General features: G+C 40.9%; 1 protein-coding gene across 24 annotated transcripts in view; it reads left to right on the forward strand.

Moving 5' to 3' along the window:
* SPART (spartin) overlaps positions 1-22,756 on the forward strand; it is a 37,812-nt gene that overhangs the window by 10,550 nt on the left and 4,506 nt on the right. For 14 of the 24 annotated variants that reach the window (XM_071208144.1, XM_071208145.1, XM_004453302.4 and 11 more), the window contains 6 exons: positions 466-663; positions 2,623-2,790; positions 6,163-6,286; positions 11,662-11,856; positions 14,343-14,501; positions 14,580-14,670. In XM_071208144.1, coding sequence (XP_071064245.1) covers positions 466-663; positions 2,623-2,790; positions 6,163-6,286; positions 11,662-11,856; positions 14,343-14,501; positions 14,580-14,670 — 935 coding nt within the window. The remainder of the gene's footprint in view (positions 1-465; positions 664-2,622; positions 2,791-6,162; positions 6,287-11,661; positions 11,857-14,342; positions 14,502-14,579; positions 14,671-22,756) is intronic. The other 10 variants (XM_071208153.1, XM_071208154.1, XM_071208157.1 and 7 more) reach the window with 1 other exon arrangement.

The raw sequence follows: 22,756 nt of genomic DNA on the forward strand, positions 1-22,756 counted from the left end.
TTCTTGTCTGTGAAATGACATTACCAGTGATGGTCCTTATAGGATTGTTGTGAGGATTAAATTAGTAACCACATAGAGTCTTGAAAACCATTTGGTATTTATTATTTATTTATTGTTACAAAGAGATGTTAAATTTGAATAATAAAGAAAACCTAGCTTTTCTCTGACCAGTTATTTAAAGTTAGAATCATTTGTCAACCCTGGAATATTTAAGGCTACCAGTTTTAAGATTGTTTTAATTTTTAGCATGGTTCTTATGAATGGTTTGCAGCAAGATCAGACTTGTAAAATGGCTAAATTTCATTGGGGATTTTGTTGACCCTGATGGTTCTATAAAAACCTCATAAAATACATTTCCAAATGTTTACCTTGAAATGTTTGAAATGTTTATTTCTGGTATAACAATTTTTAAACCAAGGTGAAAATATAGTTCCATTAATTGTATTTTCCCCCTAATATCTTCAGGTTTGTGACTGGTTATATCCTCTAGTTCCTGATAGATCTCCAGTTCTGAAATGTACTGCAGGAGCCTACATGTTTCCTGATACAATGTTACAAGCATCAGGGTGCTTTGTGGGGGTCGTCTTGTCATCTGAATTACCTGAAGATGACAGAGAACTCTTTGAGGATCTTTTAAGACAAATGTCTGACCTTCGGCTCCAGGTAAATTCTGTGATTATCTTTAGGATTAAAATCTACTTTAACATAAAACACTTGTCCTTTTTAAAGAAATTGTAGCAGGCTCTAATGTGATCAATGGAGGAAACTGAATCTGTAATTTGCTTGTGTGTTCACAGCTACAGGTTGGGGGATTTTCTGCAAATACTGCTTAAGATTACGAGTGCTGGGGTCCAACTGCTTGGATTTGAATTCTGACTCGTCCACTTAATAGCTGTTTAACTTGGTTACGTTCCTGAACCTCTCTCTACTTTAGTTTCCTCATGAAATGGGGACCATAAAACATCTACTCACTGGGTTGTTGTGAGGATGGGAAGAGTTGTTAATGTAAAGCACTTACACTGGCACGAGCCTGGGGATGTCCTGGAGTGTCAGCTCTTGTCCCCACTACTGTTGCTGCTTGGCTGGAGAACGGCTCTGAGGGTCTACACGGGGATTATGTCAGCATTGGCAGATGGGTCATGGTGGGCATTTAGGAGTATGATTATTGGCATTCTGAAGAAGCAGGTTTTGATTGAGAGGATTATCTTTGTTCGCATGGTAATGAAGGACAAATGAAGAGAAAAGTACGATTTCAAGACCATCCTGTGAGTCTTCTCTCCTTGTTTAGCCTGTTTCCTCAGCTCACATGCTTCTCAGTCATAGGAAGTTGAACTGGAGGTTATGGAGAAGCTTTCTTTTGGTATTCTTTTCCATCCTAGTGTATGATAAGAGAAAAATATTTCTGATGATAAATATTGACAGTTGTCTGGATTGAATGAGATTGACAGCATAATAGTCTTTTATTCTTTCTTTATATCAGCAGCTATATGGAATTCATCATTAACCAGGTAGATAGTGTGTTAAATGGTGGGTTGGAGAGGGTGAGACTAGGACACTAAAAAGACACACACATGTGCCTCAAGCACCTTACAGCCTGTTGAATGACCACAGTACATACAGCTTGGTGGGTGCTGAAGTAAAAGTACATACTGAGTGCAGCAAGGAAGTCAGCGATGGTTTCATGAAATAGGTTTGAGTTGAGTCTTGAAGGATTTGTTCCTCTGTACAGGCTGTAGGAACAACCGGTGATCAACAAGCCAGCGCTTTGGCATAGCTAGCGATGATTTAAGCTGCGTCGCTTATGTACGTACAGAAGCGCGCGCCTCTGTGTGCCGTGGGGCGCCGAAGCGTGCAGGAGTCTGGTCGTGTTCTGGGTCAGGCCCTGGCTCTGTGTGAGCTGAGGGAAATGGTCTTCTCAGTCCTCCCTGACCTGGAGAGAGCAGGTCGCCCCTTCACGCCTGGGGCACTTCGCTGGAATTGTGTTCCGAGGCTTTAGGGAGGAAATTAAATAGGCATTTAGGTTAAATGCTTATTTTCTCTGTTCAGTTTTAGTTTTTGGTTGCATGCCATTTGTAGTTTACTCTTTTGCCCCAGAACTCCACAGTAAATGAAAGTTAGTTACTAGTTACAATTTTCACTTGCCTTTATTCTTGAGCTTACATTCAGCCAAGTCCATGCTAGCAAGATATCATTAGTATTAAGTGTAAAAAACAAACAAAAAGCATCAGCCTTCCAGCAATGCAAAGTAGTTAAACTGGACATGTATTTTGTTAGTTGCCTTTTAGCTCAACAGGTGAGGTTGTTTCCTTAAACTTATTATTATTTAGTTAAATTCAAAGGTAACTACATCTGATTAAATGCAGTTTAATAAGTTGGTAACTTATACCAACCACTGCTATAAGTTTATATTTTATATTTTAAAATTTGCTGTAGGCTATATAATATGAACCAGAGAACTCAAAGATTTGAGGTTTGGGAATGGTTTACAGAAATATAGGGAAAAGACTGTTGAATGTTGGCATTTGAGCAAGTATATCATTAGAGCATGGTGTACCAGAGCATGGAGGAAAGTCATCTAAGAAAATGCAGATTTTGAGCTAAGCTGAAACCTTGACTTCCTAGGCCAACTGGAATAGGGCTGAAGGAGAAAGCGAATTCCAAATCCCTGGAAGAATGAGGCACTCCTCTGACCAGTTAAAGGAAGCCTCTGGCACTGATGTGAGACAGTTGGGTCCTTCTTTGGACCAAGGCAATAAGGATGTACGTCATAAAGAAAAACGTGGGAAAAAGGTAAGGAAAGGAGCAATCAGATGAGTCTGTTCCATTGTAGCAGGACCTGTTGCCAGTGTCATTAAACAATCTCATTCCCATTTACTAAAGTAACTTGCCCAGAGTCACAAAGTGATCCTTGGCAAAAATAATTCAAATCAGTTTTGATATTTTAAGAGATAGTCTTTGTTTTAGAGGGAAGTTTTGTTTTTTTCAGTTATTTGAAAGATTTTTATATTTGTACTATAATGATGCATATACTTTTTGACTTGTTTTTGTGTGGTTGTCACCTTCCTATATAATGTACCAGAGATTTGTGGCAAGATGTGCTACTATCTCGTTTTTCTCTTACATTTTAAAAAATCAGTTTCTTAATTACTCATGAATGGGCAACAGGTCAGAGATTCAGTATTTTTCAATTTATGTGTAGTGATTTCTTTGATTCAGTGTATATAATATGCTCTAAATGGTAAATTTGCTTTAGAGTTTAGTAAATATTTCCTGAGTGCTCTAACAGTGGGCATATATAATGGAAAAACTTTAAAACTCATCACAAGAAATTTAATCTAGAGGGGAGCACAGATTAGCAAAGAGATAATTTCTGTTTAATGTCACTTAGTAGAAAGTGTAGCCCACACTAATGGACAAGAGTAGGGGATGGGTGACATGGGAAGCAGGAGGCGGCTCCACAGGACACTGTAGCTAAGATGAGTCTGGAGGAAGAGCCTCATGAATGGTGACCTGAAGGGGAGCCTAGGCAGAGGTGGTTATGTGAGCAGAAAGGTGGGGTCAGAAAGCAGCATTGGGAGAGGATCCAGGGACGGGCACCCAGTGTTGTCCACTGCTTGGCCCCAGGTGGAAAGAGCTCAGTGGGCATCCTTGGAATCAGTGACACCATGTGGATGTGCGCTACGTTTAAGTGATACTGTTTTTTATGTTGAATATCTTAGACCAGATTCATGCAGGCATTGGAGGACAAAAATGCTTCTAAGAAATACCTTTTACTGTAAATATTTTTTAAAAGTAATGCACAAAAGGGAAGTGGATGTGGCTTAAGCAAATGGGCTCCCGTCTGCCATTTGGGAGGCCCTGGCTTTGATTCCTGGGGCCTCTTGGTGAAGGCAAGCTGGCCGACGCTGCAGAGAGTTGACAGCCCACGCCACAGAGAGCTGATGTGGCAAGATGACGCAACAAAGGGAGACGTAGAGGAGAGACCGTGAGAGACACAGCAGACCAGGGAACTGGGGTGGCTTAAGCGATTGAGTGCTTCTCTCCCTCGTCTGAGGATCGGTTCCTGGTGCCTCCTAAAGAAAAGACGAGAAGACAAGCAAGACAGAAGAACACACAGTGAATGGACCCAGAGAGCAGGCCGCAGGCACAGGCAGCGAGTACAGGCGGCAAGGGAGGGGGTGGATAAGTAAAAATAAAATAAATCTTTAAAAAAAAAAGTAATGCACAATAAACCAAAGTCAAAAGGTACAAAAAGGATTTACAGTGAAAAGTAAGTTTGCCTTCCACTCCTGTCCTCCAAGTAGCAATCTCTTCCTCAGACATGTTTTTAGCTTCGTAAGGTCTTCCTTCCAGATTATTTTATGCATATTAAAACATACATCCATATATATACACACATATGTATATATATGTATTTGTGCATATTGTAAAATATAAATGGTAGCATATAATACATATGCTTTTTGCTCTTTGGTCTTTTACTTAGCAGTATGTTTGGAAATTTTTCTGTATCATTTAGAATGTCTTTGCTTTTTAAAATTTATTTTAATTACTTGGTTCAAAATTCAAATTGTGTAAAAAGTTATAGTCATAGAAGAGCTTTGCTCCCACCTTTGTCCCCATGTACACCATTCCTCTGAGCCGATCACTTTTATTAGGGTCTCGTGTCTCCTGGGTCTCATGAGACAAACAAAAGAAAATATAAATCTTTATTATAATTTTTCTCCCTTTCTTATGCACATGTTAATGTACTATGTAGAGTAGTCTGTATTTTATGTTTTTCATTTGATAACAAATCCTGGGGATCTTTCCTTATCAGTAAATAGAAAACATCCCCAGTATTTTACAGCTATATAGTCTTTCATTGTATACATATAGCATAGTTTCTTGAACAAGTTTCCTATTGAGCGATACTGGAAATGATTTCCAGTTTTTTGCTATCACAAATATTTTGTCATCAGCCATTGCCAAGTACAGTAATACTTTGTAGATCCATTGATTAATACTTGAGCAGGTAATTGATCAGATTATTTCTCAGAAATGGGATTACTGAGTCAGAAGATACATGCATTTGTAACTTTGATAAATGTTGACGAGTTGCCCTCCCTAAGGATTGCTCGTTGTGGCACTCCTCCAGTGGCGGATGAGAGTGCCGGGACAGCGGAGCAGGTGGTCAGCGGTTCTGTGTTGGTTACATCCGACAGATGTAAGATAGTATATCTTAATTGGCGTCATGTTTATTGTGAGCAAGGTTTAGCTTCTTTCTATATGCTCAGGGATCCTTTTTATTTCACTTTGTATGTATTATCTGTTCATGTCCTTTGCCCATTTTTATTGTTAGGTTGTTAGTCCTCAATTTCCATGAGTTCTTTATATATTAGGGACATTGGTCCTTTGTCAAAGGTAATATTTTCTTCAGGGTATTTGTCTTTAGATTTTACTTATAGTGGCTTCCTCCCACCCCCAGGAAATGTTTTTGTTTGTTTGAATGTTATTTTATATTTTAAGTGTAATTCTCTTCAAGTTTCTTTTGAACAGTTTGATTGTCAAGTTATTTTATAAAACTTAGGAGCTCTCATTTAGTTTGCTCCTGAATTCTTAGAGTGAATTTGGGGTGTTGGCCCTACCTCTCCTAACAGCTCTTAAATTAATAAAGTACAGGTACCTGTGTGTTCTCTATTTCCATATAGAGATGGCAGGTCTTTCTGTGTTTAAATATTTTTACTTGATATCAAAACTAGCTTATTTGGATACAAGCTGCTTTACTGGTTGAGGCATTTAACAATATCTTTCTATCTTACTGGGTACAAGGCTCACACTAGTATCTAGGGATGGCATCTTTGTGAAGGAACTCAAGTCTTGGCAAGATAGAAAAAAGTCAATTTAAATGTGATTTGATAAATGCTGCATTGGTGAATCTTAATATTTAAATCTTAATTATGCAGGCTATTATATAAGACGAGAACAGTTTTCAGCTTCATGGCAATTCTGCTATTGCATTTATGTTATAAAATGTGCTGATAACTAGGATGGCTAGAGATATTTTCATTAATTGTATTCGGTATTTGTTAGTTTAATAGTTATTTATAAAATGCTTACCATTTCATCCCCTTCTTAGTACTTGACTATTTCACATTTTGAAACTTTTTTGTTGTTGTTTAGGCTAAGAATACTTCAAGTGAAGAAGTTAATCTGAGTCACATTGTACCCTGTGAACCAGTATCAGAAGAAAAAGCAAAGGAATTACCTGAATGGAGTGAGAAAGTGGCTCAAAACATTTTGTCAGGTATTATAGTAATGCTAATTTCCCCCTATAATTCAAAACAGATATAAATATATAACTACTTGGAACCCAATAAAGGTGTCACTTATAAGGGAATACTTAGATAATATTTTGTATTTTGGTTCTAAGTGATCAGTTTAGAAAGTAGAAGCAAGTAGTCTGGTAGAACATCACATTTATGCCTAAGTGACCTCTTACTGGTTTTATTTTGGGGAAAATTGGTAGTGAAAAGCTTTGGGAATCCTCAAATTTGAATAGTTCACACATAAGCTAATCCTTTTCCTTTCCTCTTTGAGATACCCTCTTAACCTCCCCTCCAAAAAAAATGAAAATGTAACAGTCCATCTTTGGAAATAAAGCAGCGCTCCCTAACCACACAGCAGTGCAGTCCTGAGGTCTGAAGATTATAACCAAGGTCCGTTTGGGATGTAGGCCGTGCTATTGAATTGCAGTTGAAAAGGTCTTCAGATCAGTTTTCCTAAATCAAGAGTGGTCATTTCTAACATATGTCTTTCTATGTTAATTGGTAAACATTTCACATAACTCTTTGTGATAGCTTTCAGATTTATATCTTCTATTTTATTTTTAAAAAACATTGCCAATCACCATTCAATAGGTCAACTTCATGACCTAATAAATGGGCCTTAACCTGTAATTTAAGTGACTGTCGGTCAATACAGGTCGCCATCTCTGTATTAAAATAATACAAGTGTCTAAAGCTGAGAAAACCACTAGTATAAAACCAAGACAACCATATTTGCTGGTGCAGCCTGAGCTGTCAACAAACAGTGCAGGAGAGCCTGGCATGGGCCACAGAGCTGCCTTACCACCGCCCTCAAAGACCCTGCTCCCACGGCTGCCTCCCTCTGTGTGGCTTTGTGTGTCCACTCTCCTACCACCACGATGACGTCAGCCACTGAGTGACCAGGCCGACATCCTGGGTTCTACCTGGAGAACGGGGAACTGCTAGGTGCATCAAGCAGTGTTGACCTGCTGACCCTCATCGAACATCGAGCTGGGGGAGGAAATCAAAGCCGTCTCTAGGGGGCAGAGCACTGGACAGCCCAGAACAAGGCCTCCTTGATGCTGGAGGACAGGCGGGGGTGTTTGGCTGAACAGGATGCGTAGGCCCAGCTGCCCTGCTGGCTCTGAGGGCCTCATCTTGTTACACAATGGGACGTTACAGATCCTCTGCCCTGGTCAGATGAAACGCTTGTTTTCCAAGTGACAACAGTGTGCTTTTTCTCCCTGTTTCCCTCCCATGGTACACTAGGCTCTGAGCCTGTGTTCTTTAGGATGAAGAAAAGATTTCGTGATTGATTAGGATTTGCGTTTTAAATAGTTAGGAAAATGCACAAATTATGAATACAGGAGGAAGCAACCTAGAAAACCTAATAAAGTTGCCCGGAAGTTTTCATACCATGGTTATATATAGATTTCAATACTGGATTTCTTAAAAGTTGATCAGAATATCTGGGGGAAACGGTTTGTATCTTCATTTGTATTACTTGATGTAACAAAGCTTATTTCTTCCATTACCAAAAAAAAAAAAACACCCAAAAAGATTAAATAAATGAAAAATGGCTCTCTATGTGCTAATAAAAGAAAGTTTCCTAAGAACTGTGCTTATGATAAGAAGAAAAGATAAAACTAGATTTTTAAGTGTGTTTGCAACAGTTAAATAGGACTCTTGAAAGAGATTTTCAGAGTTATGGAAAAGAACCTGCTTCCCACTTCCATACTATCACTTCCCTCCCCCTAACTCTCCAGGCTGCTAAGCTATTCACAGGTCAATGTTCAGAAACCTTGTCCATCACCCACATATAGATAACTACATTCAAAGGTCATTTCCCCAAGTTTTTAAAGTTTATACTGCTATACATCTGTTCTAAATGCTACTCTGTAACAAACCACGCCAAACTTAGCAGCATAAAACTGCCAACATTTGTTTATACTTAGACATTCTGTAGGTCAGATATTCCAGAGAGGTCACCTTGAGAATGGCTCGTCTCTGCTTTATGGCATTTGGGGCCTCAGCTGGGATGACTTACAGGTGGGGATCACCTGCAGGTGCCTTCACTCACGCTTCTGGCATCTGGGTTGGGAGAGCTCAAGGTCTGGGACCGCCAAATGGGGTGCCAATGCGTCCTTGTGCCTGGAGTTCCCTGTGGCACTGCAGCCTTAGCTGGATATCTTCTATGTGGAGGCTCAGGGGTCCAGGTGTGAGTGTCCAGTGAACAGCAGAACCTGCATTAACCTTTTCTGACACATCGTGGAAGTCATCCATCTTCACTTGGTTACTAGCAAGTAAAAAGTCTGTCCAGCTTCAAGACCTCGCAGTGGGAGAAGTGTCAAGGTCACATTGATTGAAGAACCTGTGGAATAGGGGACACTGTTTTGGGGCCATCTTTTGAAAATACCACCTGCCACAGGGTCTCCACCACATGGATGCCACAGGTTCTGCTCGAAGAGCGAGGTCATCCTGCAGCCAGCTCATCCTGGGGGAAGGCTCTTTAGGGATTCCAGAGGAACTCTCAGCAACGAGCCATTTGAAAACGAGCACACCTGCGCTTGGTAACACTGAGAGGCCTTCTTCACTACTTGAGAACTCTATCCTTCTGCTTAAACTCTTCATCTCATCCTGTACCGTCAGAGCTAGAGGTCCCTTGTAGTTGGTAACAGTAAATCTGTTTAACTGCCCTTCAGAGTGTTTGTCTCCATGTGCATTTTAATAGATAAAATGAAAAAACAACTAGTTCAGCAGGATATTAAGGTATAAATATATAGAAGAAACCAGCAGAGTATATCCAGGATTTACCCCAGGGAAAATTATCTGATCCAAGAGACTGTTTTTGCCTGCCTCGTACAGGCTCTGTATGAACATGGGTGGGCAGGGATCTAAATGGAGCTCTTTCACCTTGGCCCAGGGGTGGCCCCTGCCTGGGTTGTCTCAGCCCTGGAGTCTAGCAGTCCAGAGCCAGCCATTGGCTTGGCCATGTGGGGGTGAACCTGCTTGCCCCCTCCAACCTCTGGCATTAGCCAGCAGCCTCAGCATGGCATGGGCTCGCACCAGTCTTTGCCTCCATCGTCACACAGCCTCTTCCCTGTGTCTGTGTGTAGGGGCAAATTCCTGTTGCCTCTAAGGATACCACCAGCCACCCAGTGTGGCCTCATCCTTACTCATCGTACCATCAAAGACCCTATTAGCAGATAGGGTCCAGATAAGAGTCACAGGACAGGGCTTAGGACTAGAACGTGCCCTTTGGGGACATAGGTCACCCCATAACAGCATAGCAGGTATCTGGAATAAACTGACGTCATCAAAGAGTGAGGTAAATTGTTTCTAGATTTTAGGAAAGCAGATGAAACCGTGTCCTGTGAGTGGGGAATTCAGTAGTGGTCATGCCGAGGTTGCCAGTACATCCTCACTTCTGACAGTTTTACCCTCTTTGCCGAAGAAATAGAATATCGAAAACTGAATGTGAAAAGATCAATATTTTAAAACTCCTGTTTCTTATGATACAATTATTAAAACGTACCAGAAAAGTCAGGTTCTGTATCTTTTTAGATTTTGGTTGGCCTTTTACCAAAAGAAAGTTGTGATTTCGGGCTTTTGATGTTAATAACAAGTACAAATAGTAAGTTTCATTAGTAAAAGGGCACTATTTATTCCTCCAGCAGTCTGACTTAGGCTTGAGTTAGACAGTTTTAAGTTGTCTGCCAGTCCTCATTTGTTCAGCATGTCCATGGACTACGTATGCCGGCATTCACTGGGTGCATGGGATCCAGACTCAGACTTGGTCTCCAGCCAGCTTCTTACACAGCACTTGGATCTCAGTAGCTGTCAGCACAGTGAGGCTGTGTTTTCTTGTGTCCTATTGCAGTGTCCGTAGTGTATTTTTAGCACCTCACCTGTTGTATTGTGCTCTTGGTAGTCACGGATTGCCAAGTATTTGCGTCTAACATTCCTCTTCATTAGTTCTATGAAACTTTTCACTTGTCTTATTTCCACTAATTTTTCTCAGTCACCAGTGGGTGACACAGTCACCTCTTCTTTGTTAGAGTTTCATTGTAAAAGTGTAGTCTACTTTGTCCCTTCTTTGTTTCATTGTCACGTATCTTACGATTCCTCAGTTGTCCTTTCTTAAATTCACAGGTGTTTTACTTAAAACTTTTCACCTGGTAAGGTAGACTCTTAGAAGACACTTTTCCTTTAGATAGGACACCCCAGGCCCTTGATCGTTAGCCTCCTGCTGGAGACTTGCTTGCCAGACATAGACCTGGTCCTCCTCCAGAGCCAGCTGTTGGTGCGGGCCCTGGGGCAGGCTTGGGGCCCGAGGCAGAGACGCCAGCTGCAGCAGGGAGAGGCTGATCTTCCTGGTCAGTTACCACTTGCCACTTTCTGTTGCTAACACTTCTCATGAACGGTATGCATCTCCAGTGGTGGCTGGAGGCTTGCTCATTTGCCAGCTGAAGTAATCATGGAAGAACCCCTGCCACAGACCTTGGGGAAGCATGCTTAAGTGTTTTTTGTGTCCTCCTTTTAAAGGTCATTGTTTCAGGGCACAGCCAAGGAGACAGGCTTGAAATCATAAGCTCTCTCCCCAGCTGATGACCCTTTCATCCGTTCTTCTTAGCCTTGTTTTCTTCTCTTCTCACTTTCCCATTCCCTTTCTCACATGCCCACTGACTCAAGCCTTTTCTCTTCACAAAAAGAGGCCCCACCAGCCTGCTTTCCCTCTGGCAACTTCTTTAGCCATGCTGCAGGAAGCCTGAACAAAGAAGGCAGAGGGCGACAGCCTACCGTTGGGGGCAACGGCCAAACCCTCTAGCCCTCTCCCGTCCCTTCTCTTAGATTTTTTCTTATGCCTGGTTTGCGTTTTCCTGTCTTTCTTACTCAGATTTCTATAGCCTGCTGAAGCCTAAAGCAAGCAGGTTTGCCTCGGCATTTCAGATAGTTTTTGTTTAGTTTCCAGATAACTGTTGTCCTTTGTGTCTCTCTTCCTGTGGATTTCATGGGGAAAAGCAGTAACTGAAATGAGGCAAAATAACAAGGATACCTGGGTCCTCCAGCCAAACACTGCCTCAAGCATACCAAACCCACCGTCAGTCACTGTCAGCTGTGTACTTTGGAGTGGCACGGAGAAACCTGCAAGGTGACAGCAGAGAGGCCGGGTGGACTCTGAGTATGCACCATCTAAATACTGGATGGTGGCTTTGATGGCTTTAGTCAGACAAGGTGTCAGGTAACAACAAGTGCAGAGTGAGAGCTGAATCTTGAACATCTCACTTTCTTATCCTTTCGATGTTATTTATAAAAGAGTTTAAAGGTATAATTAGCCCTAATTTTGTGCAATTAAATTTTTTCCCCTGAAAAGGTGCTTCCTGGGTGAGTTGGGGCTTAGTTAAAGGTGCTGAATTTACTGGCAAAGCAATTCAGAAAGGTGCTTCTAAACTCCGAGAACGTATTCAACCAGAAGAAAAACCCGTGGAAGTTAGCCCAGCTGTGAGCAGGGGACTTCACCTAGCAAAGCAGGCTACAGGAGGAGCAGCGAAAGTCAGCCAGTTCCTGGGTAAGTAACTTGAGATGACTTGACTTTTTTTTTCAGTTAAAGGAAAAAGAATCTCTTTTTTTTATTTTATTGACTTTGTAATAATATTACATTAAAAATATATATGTGAGGTCCCATTCAACCCCACCCCCCCACCCCACCTCTCCCCCCGCCCAGCAACACTCCCTCCCATCATCATGACACATCCATTGGATTTGGTAAGTACATCTTTGGGCAGCTCTGCACCTCATAGTCAATGGTCCACATCATGGCCCATACTCTCCCCCATTCCATCCAGTGGGCCCTGTGAGGATATACAATGTCCGGTGATTGCCTCTGAAGCACCATCCAGGGCAGCTCCATGTCCCAAAGACGCCTCCACCTCTCATCTCTTCCTGCCTTTCCCCATACCCATCAGCCACCATGTCCACTTTTCCCAATCCAATGCCACCTCTTCTATGTGGACATTGGATTGGTTGTGTCCATTGCACCTCTATGTCAAGAGGAGGCTCAGATTCCACATGGATGCTGGATGCAATCCTCCCACTTTCAGTTGTAATCACTTTAGGCTCCATGGTGTGGTGGTTGTCCTTCTTCAACTCCATCTTAGCTGAGTGTGGTAAGTCCAATAAAACAGATTGTAGGTGCTGAAGTCTGTTGAGGCTCAGGACCTGGCTATCACATTGTCAGTCCATAGATTCAAATCCCCTAAATATATCTTAAACCCCAACATTAACTGCACCTCCAGCACATTAGCATGAAAGTCTTATGAAGGGAGATCCCATCTGAGTCCAGATTCATCACACATAAACACCATTTCCAAAGAGGGGCCATCTGACCTGGTAGTTAACCCCATCGGCCATGACCATAACTCCCATGGGTCTCTTTAGCCCTCAAAGAAACCAATATCTGGGGGTTGTATCTGCTTTATCTGTCTCTCTGACTCTGCTCAGTTGTGCATAAGGGCAATCCTTCTGCCAGCCTCCAGACTCTTTTTTAGAAACTCGTAGCCATATAAACTCATTTCTCCTTTCCATTTCCCCCTTACTTTAGGTCAAACAGCATTTTAAAGTCATGTTATTTTATGTAGACAGGGATATTCTGCTGATCCGCATTGAACCTTCCGTATAAGGTCATTTTCCAGTTGCATCATCAGTTGGTAGTTGATAGTGGTCCCTCGGTGCCAGGGAGGCTCATCCCCGGGTGTCATGTCCCACGCTGGGGGGAAGGCATTGCATTTACATGCTGAGTTTGGCTTCGAGACTGGCCACATTTGAGTAACATGAAGGCTGACAGGAGGAAATTCCCGGGCACAATGTTGCTCTAGGCCTTGTTCTTATTTTAGGCTTATCAGCTCACAAGCATAGTCATTAGCATCAGGGGCTCACTGTTGAACCCTCACTCCCTCCCGGTCCCTGCCGCTGCACCTGGGAGACTGTCGCTGCTCCCCTAGGGACCACGACAGAGCACCACTGGCCAGGAACCCAGTACCCCCCCTGCTGTGGTTTTTAATTGTTACCACTATGAGTATATCCAAACATTACCATGCACCCTGGACATATGTTCTGTACAGCTCCTCTCTTAATTCAAGGGTTAACCTCAAGGTTCATTTAGATGGTTTGACCTCAAGGACGAGCATCAAGACAAAGTAGTCTGACCACACTGCTCACAGAAATGCAGAATTGCAGACCCAGGACCACCCTCTAACTCAGAGCATGCCTCTTTACAGGACCCCTAGGTGATCCTGATTGAGAAACTGGTTAAAGGGTTCTTGTGACCCATGGGAGCGGAGCTTGTGCCTTGGAAGAAGTTGTTCCAAATGTAGCTCGTGTGTCCTTGAGTCCCTCTGAGGAGAAGACACAGCCTTTTAAGGACAGCTCACTGCCCAGTGGTTGAGGGTGCAGCTGAGCAATGTGTTGTTCGAGAAAAGTGGCCTTGTGTTTCTGGTGCCCGTCCTCCCCCCGACACGCTGCTGAGCCTTGCTCCTTTGAGAATCACCACTCTGGAGCTTGGTACTTTAAGATGGTCAGGTGGCACCTTAATGGATTGACATTCAATTTAGTAACATTGTCTTTTGGTAAGTTAGTAGTCTTTTAAATGAGAATTTTGTTTACTTTTATAGGCTTAAATGCCTTGCTGCTATTGGGTTTGCTGATGCTGTGAAAGAATATAAATACTGTTAGCTGGAAAGCACAAAGCTTGCATTGCAGCAATCAGAAAGAAAAGGTGGATGGTTTTCTTATAAGCAGAAGTGCCAAAAGGAACATGTGTATCTAAGAGACAGAGTTATACGTATCAGTGCACTCTGCAACACATCCTTAAAGGAAATGATGGCTTCTGTTTCAAAAACAGGCAGCCTTGCTTCTTCTCTTCCCTTAGGGGAAATAGTGGAATAATGCATTAAAAACACTTTTAGATGCACACCTAAGAATTCTACTAAATAAGGGTGGTAAAATCAAGGGGAAAATGTGTTTTTCCTAAGTCTTCCTTTTTTATGATTACATTAGTTGATGGAGTTTGCACTGTAGCAAATTGTGTTGGAAAAGAACTAGCTCCACATGTCAAGAAGCATGGAAGTAAACTTGTTCCAGAGTCTCTTAAAAAAGACAAAGATGGGAAGTCCCCTCTGGATGGTGCGCTGGTCATAGCGGCAAGTAGTGTTCAAGGTAACAGAAGGGCCCAGGATTTTAAAAGGGAGATCTTAGCCTAGAGCTGTTTTTAGTTACTTCTAAATATATTTGCAGGATTTTCAACCGTCTGGCAGGGATTGGAATGTGCAGCTAAATGCATTGTTAACAATGTTTCTGCAGAGACTGTACAAACTGTCAGATACAAGTAAGTTGAATTTTATCATTTTAATGATTAAATCTGTTGAAGTATTTGTAAAGCTCCATCATAGTTAAACTGTTTATGTTGTTTACTAAGTACCTGGTAAAACAAATTTTTTCACTATTTTCTTAAATAGAAGAAAATCTCTTATTTTTAGTAAAATAATAGAATACCTGTGACTTTGCTTTATTATTACTAATTGATATATTTGTTCATCAGTACACAGAATGCAGTTTCTGTATACCTTATTAATCCCATGTTCTTTGCCTATAGTTTTGATAGGGAAAACATTTATATTTCAGCTATTATATCATATTAATTTTAGCCTATGTTAAATTTCATCACATCTTATTTGAGTGTTATTACCATTGTACATTTGTATTGCAGTGGACAGATGTAATATCTCCCATTTCATGTATTAGAAATGGACATAGAAATGAATAATTTGCCCAAGCTCATCTGATTGTGGGGTTAAAGTTGAGATTTGAAACAAGGATATCTGATTTTAGTTCTTTATTATTTCTGACTCACACAGTACTAGTAGAATCAAGGCTTGAAGCACTAAATCTAGTACTAAAGAGCTGAGTTGCTTTCTTATCTTTGAATTATATTGGCTCTTAATAGTTCATGTTTATTGAGAAAGTAAAAACCAAAAGTAATGCAAAGTCAGCTCTTGGTTATCTGCTGATTATCCATTCACAAGCAATATTTGGGTTCATACTTACATATCAGATTTTTGTTCAGTGCTTTTTCATATCTATTATTTAATTTAACATTCAACTCTATCTTACCATCTCTACTTTATGAATGAGGAAACCAACATTTAGAGAGTTAAATACCTTGTGAAAGATTACACCCTTAGCAAATCATCGAGCTGGATGTGCTCCAGTGTCTCTGATCAGAGTGTGGCCACCACTGCCTTCGGTGGGCCACCTGGACCAGTTTAGTACTTCAGGGTTATGGTCTAGCGCTAACATGTCTTTATGTGTCCTCCCAATACAGTAAATTAGCCTTGGCTTAGGAAATGCTAACTTAATTTCCAAGTTAAATTGGTTTGATCTGTTCAGTAGGGGGACACATACCTTTGAATCAAAGCAACATGGCACAGCATCTTGGACCATCAGTTTTGCCAAAAGAGTTGAAAATAAAATAGTGCTAGATCTGAAATTCTTTTGATAGAAATGCAGAAGCCAAGCCTGCCAGCCTCACCCCTGTCTACTTGTGACATTGACCTCTGACTCCTAGGGATAATACACGTTCACCTTGTTACGCCCAGAGATTCCTTTGATGGATGAGTCATAATTAGGAAAATAGTTTTTTTCTTTTGTAGCAAGAGCAGGAGATTGTCAGAAGTGCCTTTTAGGCCAAAAGTGAGTTATTTTCAGATTAACAATATAATTGTTGGCACAGATAACAAGCAGTCATTTTAGAAAGTAGGAAGTACTTTGTTGGATTTGTCCATTTCCTACTCTTAACATTTTTTTTAAAAAAAAAAAGCTTACCTAAGTACATTTAAGTAAAGTCTTATTGAAAATGGGGATCCACTTAAATAGGAAATGGTGGTATTGGTGTGGATTTTGTATGCTATCCACTCCATACCCTTTTTAATGACTTTGAATTTCTGGTCCTTAGTGAGGAGAATTAATATGAATAGGACATTTTAAGTGGTTCTGAGCCAATTTATTACTGTTATTGTGTGTGGCTATTCTTTTAACCCTTTTATCTGAAGATTCATGGACTGAAAATTAAGGGTGCCAGGTAAGTTATTATGTAGTTAAGTTGGTTTGTATTTCTTATTGTAAGGATGCTTTGACCACAGCAGTAATGTAATTTGTGCTATAAGAAGCTTGGAAAGATGGAAAGGGCAGCTGGGAATAAAGGGTTTTGACCAAATAGCATTTTTTTCTCACCCATGAAGATAAATTGGCCCCTAAGTAGAAACTGTTTTTTAAGATAGAAGAAACTGCAAGTGTTGAATCAGTAACTTAGTGAAAGAACTGATAGAATGGGAGAGTTAGTGGTTCCCTCACTCACCTTGGTTCTCAGTTATTTTTGCCCTTCAAAAAGTTTTTGATAGTGAAACATTGGCATTTTTTCTATTCCAATCGAACCGATGATAGTGTAATAAAATTTATATTCTTTCCTTATTGCCCATGACTAATGATTATTCCCCCCAGCAGTTATTTTAAAGCTGCCTTAATTATATGAATTATGCTTAGGAGAAAAACAAATGTATTATATAAACTTCCTTATCTGATCTCAGGTGATATGTCAATATAGAGGATTATCTTTTCATTTAGGCACAATTAAAATGAGATTGTTTTAGAGAAATATATTCTCCCTGCCTTTAATGGTTTTGATGATGATGCAGAACTACCTTGATGGGTTATGAATGGTTTGCCTAATGATCTATATAAATATGTAACTATTCTCTTTTTTAAAAAATTAGTTAAATGCGAAGGGGTTATTCATTAAAACACAATTTATTTTGTTAGTTACATGAATACTTCTGTCCTTTATCTTATTTTAGATTTAGGAGTGTGATGACTTAAAGGGACAGTGAAAAACAATAAGTAATTTAAACCTGGTATACTTAATTACGGCACAGTATCTGTTAAATTATTCATCACTCTTCTACATATCTTCCTCATTTTACCTTAAAGGCATTTTGTTCCCCCACTTTAAATTGTTGAGAGAGGAGAAACATATAACTTTTCTCTTTCTTTGCAAGGCCAGGTTAGATTTAATATAATCAATTATAAAAAATAGATAGCATCCAACAAATATTTATAAATGTAAATAATAACTCAAATATAGTAGAAATTAATTATAACAATTCTAATTTTTATATTACAGTGCTAACTGTTGAACATAATCTCTAAGAATGAAATAAATTATTGGTTTAATTATTTAATTTCCATTTAGGCCATAATTCTTTCTAGATAACCAAATTTCTATTTGGGAATTCTTCACATCTTATTGTAATGAATTACAGCAGATAACAATTTGCCAACTTATAATTTTATGAGGCAGAAAAACTCAAAATATTGTTCAACAGAAGTCATGCTAAAGCATTATTGATCCAGATAGATTATTTTAATTAAATAGTATGAGTAAGAAACAGTTAAAGACAAAGTATCCAAAAATATCTCTCTTTTCTGGCCCTCCTCAATTAAAAGCAAGTATTTATTTTGTATGAAAAAAATTACTCAATACTGATCACAAGAACAGTTTGCCAGTTGCACTGAGTAATTATTATTTATATACTATAATCTTATTTTACATTTATCTGGTCTACTCCTGCTCTTTTTTTGGTTACTATTTGCATGGAAAATACCTTTCCAACCTTTCACTGGTAACCTGGTTGTGTCTTTATGTCTGGAATGGGTCTTTCGTAGACCACATATAGACAGCTCATGTTTTTTTAATTCATTCTGTCAGTCTATGTCTTTTGATCGGGGAATTCAATCATTAACGTTCAGTGTTATTACTATAAAAGGCATTACGTCATCCATTTTGTCCTTTGGCTCTCTATTGTCATATCTTTCTATTGCCTGTCTTCTTATTTTTCAGTTTACCCTACCTAACAATCTTCATTTCTAAACTTTTCTCCAAATCTCTTACCCTTGTTTTTTCCTTTCAGGCTGCAGCAACCCCATTAGTATCTGTTGTAAATCTGGTCTTTTGGTAACATATTCTATCAGGTTTTATTTGTCTGTAAGACTTTGAACTCACCCTCATTTTTGAAGAGCAGTTTTGCTGGATACAGAATTTTGGGCTGGCAGTTTTTCTCTTTCAGTACCTTAAATACATCATACCACTTCTCGCCTCCATGGTTTCTGATGAGAGGATGGCACTTAAACTTAACGAGTTTCCCTTGTATGTGATGCTTTGCTTTTCTCTTGCTGCTGTCAGAATCCTCTCTTTATCTCTGATATTTGTCATTCTAAATAGTAGGTGTCTCAGGGTAGATTTATTCAGATTTATTCTGTTTGGGGTGTATTGTCCTTGGATAGTTATTTATGTCCTTCATAAGGGTTGGGAAGTTTTCAGTCATTTCTTTGAATATTCTTTCTACTGCTTTTCCATTCTCTTCTTCTGGAACACCAATAAAGTGAATATTTGTGCATTTCGTGTTGTCATTCAGTTCCCTGAGACCCTGTTCCATTTTTTCCATCCTCTTCTCTTTCTGTTCTCCTGTCTTTTCTAGTTCAGATGTTCTGTCTGCAAAATTACTAATTTTGTCTTCAAGCGATTCAAATCTGCTCTTTTGTACCTCTTATGTATTTTAATGTTATCCATCATGTCTTTCATTCCCATGAGGTTTGCTACTTTTCTTTGCAGGCTTTCAAATTGTTCTTTGTGCTCTCCCAGTGTCACCTTTTTTTTTTTTTTTAAAAGATTTATTCATTTATTTTATTTTCCCCCCTTTCCCTCCTCCTCACTCCTTCTTGCTGTATCCATTCGCTGTGTGATCTTCTATATCCCTTTCTTTTTTTGGTCTTCTCTTCTCATTTTTTTCTCCTCTAGGATTCACTGGGATTCAATCCTGGGGACCTCTGATACGGAGAGAGGCTCCCTGTCAGCTGCACCACCTCAGTTCCTGGTTTCTGCTGTGCTTCACCTCGACTTGTCTGTCTTTCGTTGAATCATCATCTTGCTATGTGACTCACTTGCACGGGCACTGGCTCGCACCACAGGCACGCTTTCTCTTCTTCTTTTTCACCAGGAGGCCCCAGGGATCAAACCTGGGTCCTCCCATATGGAAGGCGGAAACCCTATCACTGGAGCCATATCCGCTTCCTGCAGTGTCTTCTTAATATCCTTTATTTTTTTAGTCGTATTTTCTTTAAATTCTTTGAAGTGATTTAGGATAGTTGCGTGATTATCACTGATTAATTGTATTAAATTCTATATATCATCAGGTTATTTGGTTTGTTCTTCCAGCTGGGCCATCTCTTCCTGTTTCCTAGTATGGCTTGTAATTTTGTGCTGATGTCTAGACATCTGAATATGTTGGTGAATTTACTGTTTAATTTCTCTCGCCTATTTTTTTTTTCCCTCAGCTCTTCTCTGATGTTTGGTTCATCTTATTCTCAGTCTTTAAAATTGCCCAGCTAAAGTTTTCAAAATCAGGCCAGGGACTCACTAGTGGTGCACAGATTTTCTCCCAAGGGTTGGACACAAAGAGTACAGTTTTTGTCCATGCAGTTTCCAGACTGGCCAGCAGAGAGCGGATGCCAGTGCACCTGTCCATGGGGCTGAGTCAGGCTTTCCAGGTGGGAGATTCAAAACAAGGTCTGCTGGCTGAATTCACTGAAGAAAAGCACCCCGACCTCCCTCCCTTTTCCCTTGAAACAGCTGACTGGAAGAAAGATGTCTGTTGCCCCCAGTTGGCTGCAGTGGCCAGGGGTTTTACCCCAGCTTAGTACCTTGGGGGTGGGGGAGGGGCTTCCTTCCCAGCTGCCATGGGGCCTTAGTAACTCACGTTTGTTATTTCAGCTTCTTTGTCTTTCTGTCCCTCACCATCCTAGGACCTGTGTAGCACTGTCCTGATCTGCTGAATCCCAAAGCATGTCCCTCAGACAGCTTTTGGCCCTTCCTCTGTTGTTTTTGTGAGAGCCTTCAGCTCTGCCTATTAGCCCATTGCCATCTTCCCACAATCCTCCAGAAACATATAACTTTAGCAAATTAGATCCATTTCTGTTTTCCCCTCAGAAATATTTTATCTTACAGTAGTTATTTGTGAAGAATAAACTTAATGATAAATATTTTGCTGCAAGGAATTTACTGCTTCATGGTACGTAAAATTCCCCATAAATTTGCATTTAAGAAAATTATACTTTATCTGGAATTCATCTTAAATGATTGTGGTATAACCAGAGACATTTTGAAGGAAGTGTTTGCAAAAGTATTGCACTGGATGAAGGGGGAAATCCAAATGCAGTGAGGTTAACTACCCTGGCAGATGTCATAAGAACCCAGAAGCAGTTCTGTATGGTATCTGTCCATTATTTCTTGTTCTGCTCTCAGTCATTATATAGACTCAGTCTTCTCTTTTCTATATAATTATACAGATATTTAAACAAAGTCATTATGTCCGTCACTTAATTTTTCTTGTCTTCTAAGTGGCCCTAGTTCCTTTAACCATTTCATAAATAGTTTAGTTTCTAGATACTTCATTCTGGTCATCTTCTGTTTTTATTTTGATGGGGTCATATCAAAGCTCATCAGTATTTTTAAAATATGACACCCAGACCTGTACCTATATTCCAGATGTGCTGTGATCATGATCAAATACAGTGGGATTTGCCTTTTTTGTTTTGGTCATATTTAGCACTTGATAAATGTTAGTGAAGGAATGAATATTCACACAGGAGAAAGAATTTATCATCTTTTTAGAAGCTATTACTTCATTGACCCATATCAAACTGGAGATTTTTTCTTAAAGGTTTACTTATTTACTCCCTCCATTGTCTGCTCTCTGTGTCCGTTTGCTGTGTTCTTCTGTGTCTTCTTGTCTTCTCTTTAGGCGGCACCAGGAACTGGTCCTGGACCTTCCTAGTGGGAGAGAGGCTCTCAGTCTCTTGAACCACCTCAGCTCCCTGGTCTTCTGTGCCTCTTATTGTCACTCCTCTGTGTCTCTTTCTGTTGTGTCACTTTGCTGCACCAGCTCTCCGCTTGGGCCAGCTTGCTGCGCAGGCCAGCACTCCACATAGGCCAGCTCTCCACGGCGTGAGCCAGCTCGCCTTCACCAGGAGGCCCCGGGAATCAAACCGTGGACCTCCCATATAGTAGACAGGAGCCCAGTTGCTTGAGCCACATCCACTATCTGAGATTTTTTTTAATTGAACGTTTATCATTTGGACCTTCAGCTTATCTTTAGGTGATTGGTACCTAAAATAAAAACTTTACATTTTCGCTTGTTTAATTTACTCTGCCAATTGACCTGTCATTAAGTCCGTCCTTTCGTTTTTGGCTCTTGTTACAGTTGTGTGTCTTGTTAGCTAGCCTTCCAGTTGGTTGTGGTCTTTTTCACATCTCGAGTTTTTCTGGAAGCCATCTTGGACCACGTGTAGCCAACCACGCGGCCCGCCTGACCTCGTTGCAGTCCTCTGTGCTTGCTCACCCCGCGGCTCAGCTCTGCCGTCCCCTGACAGGCTTCCCTCGGTGACTGAGCGGCTTGGCCTGTCAGACTGCTGCTCAGGGCTGGTGTCCTCCACACGCGTCATGGACGCTGGTCTTCCTCAGGCTCCATCCTGCGCGCTGGCGGCTGCCGCTCCTGCACAGCCGCGCTGGCCAGTGGCACAGGCTGGCCGTCGTGTACACGCTCTTCCCATTTGCTCTCTGCTCACGTTTCTCGTGTGGTGCAGGCGCATACTTCCCAGCCGGAGCCTGCTCCGTTTTATCTCCTGCGTCTGTCCAGCCTCAGTACCACTTCCTCAGAGAAGACTCCCTGTTTCTCATCCAACTCCCTGTAGTTGTTTCCTGGCTGGTCGCTCTGTCTCCAGTCTACATCCTCACAATCCACAGTGCAGCCAGAGTCAGAGGGATCATTCTAGAGCACCCATTTGTCATGCCATTCCTCTGCTTTAAAAAGGTTTATTAGGGAAACGGACTTTGGCCCAGTGGTTAGGGCGTCCGTCTACCACATGGGAGGTCCGCGGTTCAAACCCCGGGCCTCCTTGACCCGTGTGGAGCTGGCCATGCGCAGTGCTGATGCGCGCAAGGAGTGCCGTGCCACGCAAGGGTGTCCCCCACGTGAGAGCCCCACGCGCAAGGAGTGCGCCCCGTAAGGAGAGCCGCCCAGCGTGAAAGGAAAGAGCAGCCTGCCCAGGAATGGCGCCGCCCACTCTTCCCGTGCCGCTGACGACAACAGAAGCGGACAAAGAAACAAGACGCAGCAAACAGACACCAAGAACAGACAACCAGGGGAGGGGGGTGGAAATTAAATAAAATAATAAATCTTTAAAAAAAATAAAAAAAATAAAAATAAAAAGGTTTATTAATTTCCCATTGACTTCAAGATCAAGTTTAAATTCCTCAGCTCTGTCTACAAGATCCTTCATTAATTGGCCATAACCTCTCTGTC

This window comes from Dasypus novemcinctus, chromosome 15 (assembly GCF_030445035.2).
Source record: "Dasypus novemcinctus isolate mDasNov1 chromosome 15, mDasNov1.1.hap2, whole genome shotgun sequence".
Classification (NCBI taxonomy): Eukaryota; Metazoa; Chordata; class Mammalia; order Cingulata; family Dasypodidae; genus Dasypus; species Dasypus novemcinctus.